Below are 6,786 nucleotides of genomic sequence, written 5' to 3' on the forward strand. Positions count from 1 at the left end.
CCAGTGGGGCCTTGTGAAGAACAGAGAAGTAGGGGGCCCAGCCTGCTACTGTGAATGGGAGTTGTGGAAGTAGCCCTAGGGGAGGTGGTACACAAGGATGGGTAGGGATTTCTGAATCTGAGTGGGTACAATTTGAACCTTGGGTTCCAATTTAATCTTTATTTTATTAGGAATCAGGGAGGAAAGAGCTGAATTTAGTCTCTCCATGAGCAGCCTTCTTGGGTCCATAAAGTAGCCTTTTATTATTCACTTACTTTGCCAACTTGGAACTTCCTTGAGCCCCTGGGACCTTCTCACCCTCGAACATTCCCTCCACCAAAGGGCCTGCATTTTGGGAAGAGGCCTAGACTGGATGTGCTTTATTCTCCAGCTGTGCTTCTAGCCCCAGACTTTACCACCAGGGCCCCACAGGGGGTGCCTCCCTCTCTCCCTCCCCCACCAGAATGTAAACCAGCTCAGGGCAAGAGACCAACTTTCCTTTTGCTCGTGTTTGTATTTCTGGTGCCTGGCACGTAGGAAGCACTTTGAAAATGAATGCTGCATGTTTCCTTGAGCTTGTATGTAGACTCTCATGAACCCCAAGTTAAGCACCCCGTGTCTGTACTGTCTCACTTAGTGACCCCTGAGCTTCTCATGGGTTTAATGATCATCTCACTGCAGGTGAGTCTCAGGTCTATATCCAACCTTAGTTTCTCTCCTGAGTTCCAGTCCCTTGTCACCAGCTGCCTTTTGGACCTCTTAAAGCTCGACATCTCCTAAGCATCTCAAACTCAAAATGTCTAAAACACATCTCATTCTCTTTCCTCCCAAACACTCCCTTTTTTCCATTGAGGGCACCACCATTCTCATGGCCATGTAGGCTCCCAAACTGAGTGTCACCTTTTCTTCCTCATTCTCACCCCATGTATCCAGTCGTTGCCAGATGTTGCCATCTCTGTCTCTACATCTCTCCCTATTTGTTCCCTTCTGTCTATTCACACAGCTACCACCATAGTTCAAGCCCTCTCCAGGACTATTGCCGTAATCTCTTAATTTGGCTCCCTGCCTCAACTCTTGCCCCACTCCAACCCATCCTCCACTTACCAGCCAAAGTGATTTTTATAAAGCAGAAGTGACCCCATCATCACCCACTTGACAAATTCCAGTGCCTCCATTTTATCTCTGGGATTAAATATAAAGTTCTCTAGTTGGCATCCAAAATCCTTCATGATGTGGCCCTTTCCTACCTTTCCATTTTCATGTGGCCTCAAGGAGCAGAAAAATGTCCTTTGGTCAAGAAGTGACCTTTAGAATCTAGCTGGGTGCTCTCTGAAACAAGGACTCATCCCAAAGTCATAGTTGATGTGGACGTGAACTTTATGGTACTACTATCTAGCAACTGAGCTAAGTTTGAGCCCATTTTGCTCAAAGGACAGAGTGGAATAGGAGAAAGTATATCCCTACCAAGGAAATGTTTGTACTTTTGTTACTGCTTATCTTCAAAGTAAACACCCTTTTGCAAAAACTAGTTGATGTTAATCATTTAAATGGAACTAAAGCACTATTCTCTGATACCTAACAGAGTGTGGGGAAGGAAACAACTGATGGGGGCTTGAGCCAGTGGCAACCAAGATATCCCAAACCTCTTAGGGTTATCCCTAGAATCCTGAGGGGGAGATAGCTGGCCTCACTCTAGGAGGGTTAGGCCGAAGGACTGTGTTACATATGGGGGTGGCCCTCCTGGCACAGAGTCTTTTCCATATATGTATCTAGTTACATACATGTCTTCCCTCCTGCTGGAATGTGAGTTTCTTAAGAGCAGGACGTTTGTGGTTTTGTTTGTTTGTTTTTGCCTTCTAACTGACTGGCCCACCCTCCACCAAATATTGCTCTTCTGCCCCCTCACTGTTTTTGCACATAGTATCCCTGGAATAGCTGATTACTTTTGTCATGATTGGACATTCTTCCTCAAGGTAGCAGACTGAAATTTTCAGTTGGCAAGAAGCTAATGGGGGGGAATGGTACAACCTCCTTGTGATACGAAGCATTGCTCCTTCCTCCTCACACAAGTGTCGTGAAAGCCCTACAAGGCTTTGAGAAGGCCATTTCTTCCAGAAATTGAATATTAGCCCAGACAGTCTCCTTCAAATTTCTAAAAGTTTATTTGGAAAGAATGAGACAAAAAGGGGAGAGGGGAGGGAGCCATTTACCAAGAATGGTGACACTTTTTTCCAAAATGACAATCCCATTCTTCCCCTTCCCTGGCACAACAACCCCCAAACCATCAAAAACAAAACTGGTTGACCAACATCCAAGAAAACCAGCAGTTCCTATCAAAGGAAGCAATTCCACACACCGCTCAGCTCAACCATCATCTTTTCCCACATTCCCCCTCTAGTGAAGAGAGATACAGATATAGGGATGGGTCAGGACACTGCTCCTAGTAGCAAACCTGGCCCCAGTGCAACCTCAGTGCAAAATCAGTAAGAAGGGAGCTTCTGTTTGGCAAGACGGTGTAGCTTCGCTTGGGCACTTTGGGGATGAGCTGGGGAGAAGCACAGCTGGGGCTTGAGGTGCGCAGACATCGAACAGGCCCCCTCCTGCTCCATCAGCTACAAGAGCTGAGCAGACTGAGCAGAAGTGAAATCCTGATTGGTGGCTGAGCAAGCTTGAAGCAAGGCAGCTTTGGGATTAGCAAAGTCAGACACCAGTGTCTGGAGAAAAGTTGACTGCTCAGGTTGGCGACTCTGTAGTCATTCGGGCTTGGGGGGCTTGAACTGGGCCAGAGGGGTACAATGAAAGGAATGGAATTTGGATCCAAAGAACTAACTAGCTGTGTAACCTCGAACAAGTCATTTGAATCTTCCGGGGTTTCCTCATCTGTCCAGTAAGGGGCTTAGAATGGAGGATCACTGACATCCCTCCTAGCTCTAAATCTGTGAACCTCTGATCTCTCCATTATGACAGAGTTCGTTTCTGGTGATTGCAGGTACCCCTTGTTCTAAATTAACTCAGTATTTAGGCTTTCCAGTTTACACAATGGATGAGGGAGGAAGTTGATTAATTCTACATCAACCAACACCTCAAATTTATGGAATTGTGTATGGGGCAAGATTAGTTAGAAAACACCTGCTGGGAAAATGTGTTATTAAAGCCCAAAGGGAAGGATCCAATCCTCTGAAATCCATTGTAATATCAGGGGATTTCCAGCTAGAGAAACCATTCCTGGAATATGGGAAGGCCAGAGAACTAGGGAATGGGGATGGGTGGCAGAGGAAAGAACCCAGAGTCAGACAAATTGGGGAAGTGCTGCGTGGCCCTCCAAGCTGTACACTGTCGGCCATCACATAGGGGCAGCCATTTCAATCTGTCTTCACCTTTGCTAGAATGCACCTGGTACTTAAAGTGAGAATTCTTTATAGAGGATTGGGCTGAGACCAAAGCCTTCTCCTCTTGCACTTACATCTATACACACACAAGTCAAGCACACATCTACACACACACACACACACACACACGCACTGTTCCCCCCCAAATAGTAGTTGCTGGAATTTATGCCACACAAACACCTGAGAAGTAATCTTACACTCTTACACACATGTACATGCAGCCAGATGTAGGAGTGATAAAAGGTGATAGGTCTATGGCTGGGTCAGGAGCTAATTTTAGGGCATAGGGGAACACAGACAGCAGGACCATTACGTGGCATATTAGGTCCCCCTTTCCCAGAAAAGCAATCAGTTAAGAAATAAAAAGGAACAGAATGCACTGAGATCTTCCTGGGCTACTCAGAGGAAGCTGCCTGGAAGGTCCACCATGTAGGGCTGCTTCCTTACGACACTTTGACTTTGACCTTCTTGTGGGGAGCGCCCTGCCCCTCACCACCCCTGGAAGAGGCCTTCCTCTCAATAAGCTGTTCCTCAGGCTGGCGGGCTATCAGCAGGCGGCAGGTGAGCAAGATCCCAAAGACCAGGGCGTGGGCATATCGTTTGAGGGGATCGCCAACCAGCTGGTGGAAGAACAGGACGACCAATACCAACAAGAGCAGGAAGAAATTGGCGACGTCTTTGGGACGGCCAGGAACCACGGTCATGATGACGCCACAGATCACTTCGAGGGTTCCAATGCTTTTTCGAAGAGCGATGGAAGTCACACCCATTTTCTTTAGCAGGGGCAGGGCCCGGACATAACTCTTGTAGGCACGTTTCTGGAATGGGAATATCAAAAGAAAGCCATTGTGTCCAACTTGGACTATGAGATGGGAATGAAGAAAACTGCCGATGAATGCCTTCCTCCCCATCATTCCCTTTCCATACAAACCCAGTACCTATTTCCTGTCTCCTCACTATGCCCTGCAAATAAAAACATTGTAATTAAAGTTAAGTTGCTAATAAGCTGGTTAAAAGAGAGTGCAGCAGAATGGGTAGAAAATTAGCCTTGGAGTCAAGAATACCTGGGAATACCCTGTGTAAGAGTCCTGCCTTTGACTGTGTGACAATGGTAAAGAAGACAGTACCCCAGACAGGTCCCTTAGAATATAAGGTGCAAACCAACTTCCAAATCAATGGAGGGAATTCCCATTGCGGGAGCCTCTTATACTGATGAAATCACAAAGCTAGTATCTATAGGTGGCTGTGTGTGTGTGTACTGGCTAAGTCCTTTTTGACACAAGAGTGGGCAAAGCAGAGAGTCTGGAAACAATTTTCAGGGAAGCAGAAAGTCCTGAGTTCAAATCCTGACTGTGCCACTTACAACCTGTGTGACCTTGGGCAAGTACTTTCACCTCTCTGGGTCTTGGTTTCCTCAGGTGCAAAACAAGGGGGTTGGATCTGGTGGGTTCTGAGGTCCCTTCCATCTTGAAATCTATCTTCCTTTGACACCTAAAAGTTCTACTTAGTCTGCAAAATGTATTAGCCTGCCAAATTCACACTCCACTGGAATTCCTCACAACACTGATTCTCCTGAAAATTAAAATGAAAGAAAACAATAAAGGTGTTATAGTATGTGATGATAATAATAATAATAATAATAATTGTCAATTACTATTATTATTTGGAACTTGTGATGATTCAAACAAGGACTTTGTTGAAATTTACCCTCGTCCGTATCCGTAAAGATAGGAAGTATGCTAAACTATAAAAGTATGGCATAAATGAGATTGTCTGGGAAATGTTTAACCTGCTCAAGAGGATATGCTTTCCAAGCATCTACAAATAAATCATTGTAGTATTAATAACTAGCATTTATATAATGCTTTGAGGGTTACAAAGCATGCTATATCTTATCTCATTCTATCCTTTAAAAATTTAGTTTCTATCACCAAAAAATACCAACTACAAAGCATGCCTAGATTCTTTTAAGTAAATGCCTAAAAACCTCTAGTAGACAACACTTTGGTTAGCCTAGTTCTAGTTACTGTTTGTATTTGAAAATAACACACTTGCATGCCTTTTCCATTCATAGATCGTTTCAGTTTTTCACTCCTGGGGACTGTCCTGGTCTACTGAAAGGCTTGTTGCACTAGGTGGCCCTCTGAGCTCCCTTCTACCTCTCATAATCCTGATGCCCCAGTGGGAGGCTCTGTAGAGTGCTCTGAGGGTACTGCCTGTGAAAGTGAGCTAAAGGAGGTTTCTGGCCATGTTTCTAGCAATAACACCTTCCATTTGGCTGGTGCTTGACAGTTTTCAAAGCACTTTCACATCCCCTAAGTTGATCCATATAACAGCCTTGTGAGGTTAGTAGGAGGGAGGAAACTGAGGAATCAAGATGGTCTAGGCACACAACTAGTAAGCTGTAGTGCAGAGCACAAGGGCTCTCTTTGGAAAAAGGAAAGAAGTCCAGACTCAGTCTGACATGCAACACCCTAGATTTGGGGAAGGCAAATTTCAAAGGATTTGGAGGAAAGATTGATGGGATCCCATGAGCTAAAGTGCTTCAGGGCAGTCAGCCCTGGAGGTCTGGGAGATGCTCAAGAAGAAATTCTAAAGATATCAAGGGAAGCAGTTCCATTGAGGAGGGAAATTGGGATCTGTCAGAAGAGACCAGTGTGAATGGGGAAGGTACTCACCAAGCAAGCAATTTCAGTTTAAAAAAGAAATGTCCTGAAGATGGTAGCAAGACCAGGTGACCCTGGTGGGATCTAAGAGCATGGGCCAGTCTGATGAAATCAGACATTGCCTGGCTAGCTGTGTGATCATGGCACTTACTAGTTACATAACTTGACTATGGTCAAATCTTGGGATCTCTGTGGGCCTTAGTTTCCTCTCCAAAATGGGGATGATAATACACATACACACACACCTCTCCCCCCCTTCAGAGGTTGTGAGGACACAGGTGCTTCCTGAACCTTTAGCCTTAGGATTGTAGAAATCCCTCATAGACATGAGCTGCTCTGCTTCTTGCTTGTGGTAATTTCCCTTGTATGAAGATTGGGGTTGGGAGAGAGGAGATTCGCTGTGATTTAGTCAGTGCTTCACCTGCTAGGCACGGTCTCCAAACCCAGACATGAGAGATGGCCAGGAGCCTGATCCCTGCCCCACCCTCCACCCCACTCCCTAAGAGAGGCAAACCTCAGGCCAAACCCTGGAACAGGATTGCCCCAGGGTGGATGGAGTTTTACTACAAAAATGTTACCCGATGCCCTCACATTAGTCTCACATAGTGAGCTTTTCAGGTGGCCCCAAAGGATGTGCAGTACTCTCCCAAAAAGCTATTTCCCCCCATATGTGGAGAAATTCTCAGCCTTGGTGTCAGTCATGAAACCCCCCACCCAGAGTCATAACTACGGCAGGGCAGCAGCCAGGGCCT

At 45.8% G+C, this 6,786-nt stretch overlaps 1 protein-coding gene across 1 annotated transcript in view; it reads right to left on the reverse strand.

The window, feature by feature from the left end:
- Positions 1-2,122: 2,122 nt before the first annotated feature.
- TMEM35A (transmembrane protein 35A) overlaps positions 2,123-6,786 on the reverse strand; it is a 6,126-nt gene continuing 1,462 nt past the window's right edge. The window contains exon 2 of the mRNA XM_069065251.1: positions 2,123-4,186. Coding sequence (XP_068921352.1) covers positions 3,812-4,186 — 375 coding nt within the window. The 3' untranslated portion in view covers positions 2,123-3,811. The remainder of the gene's footprint in view (positions 4,187-6,786) is intronic.

Source organism: Petaurus breviceps, unplaced genomic scaffold, assembly GCF_028583685.1.
Source record: "Petaurus breviceps papuanus isolate PSGF00001 unplaced genomic scaffold, PetGlider_PUasm1.0 90681, whole genome shotgun sequence".
Taxonomy (NCBI): Eukaryota; Metazoa; Chordata; class Mammalia; order Diprotodontia; family Petauridae; genus Petaurus; species Petaurus breviceps.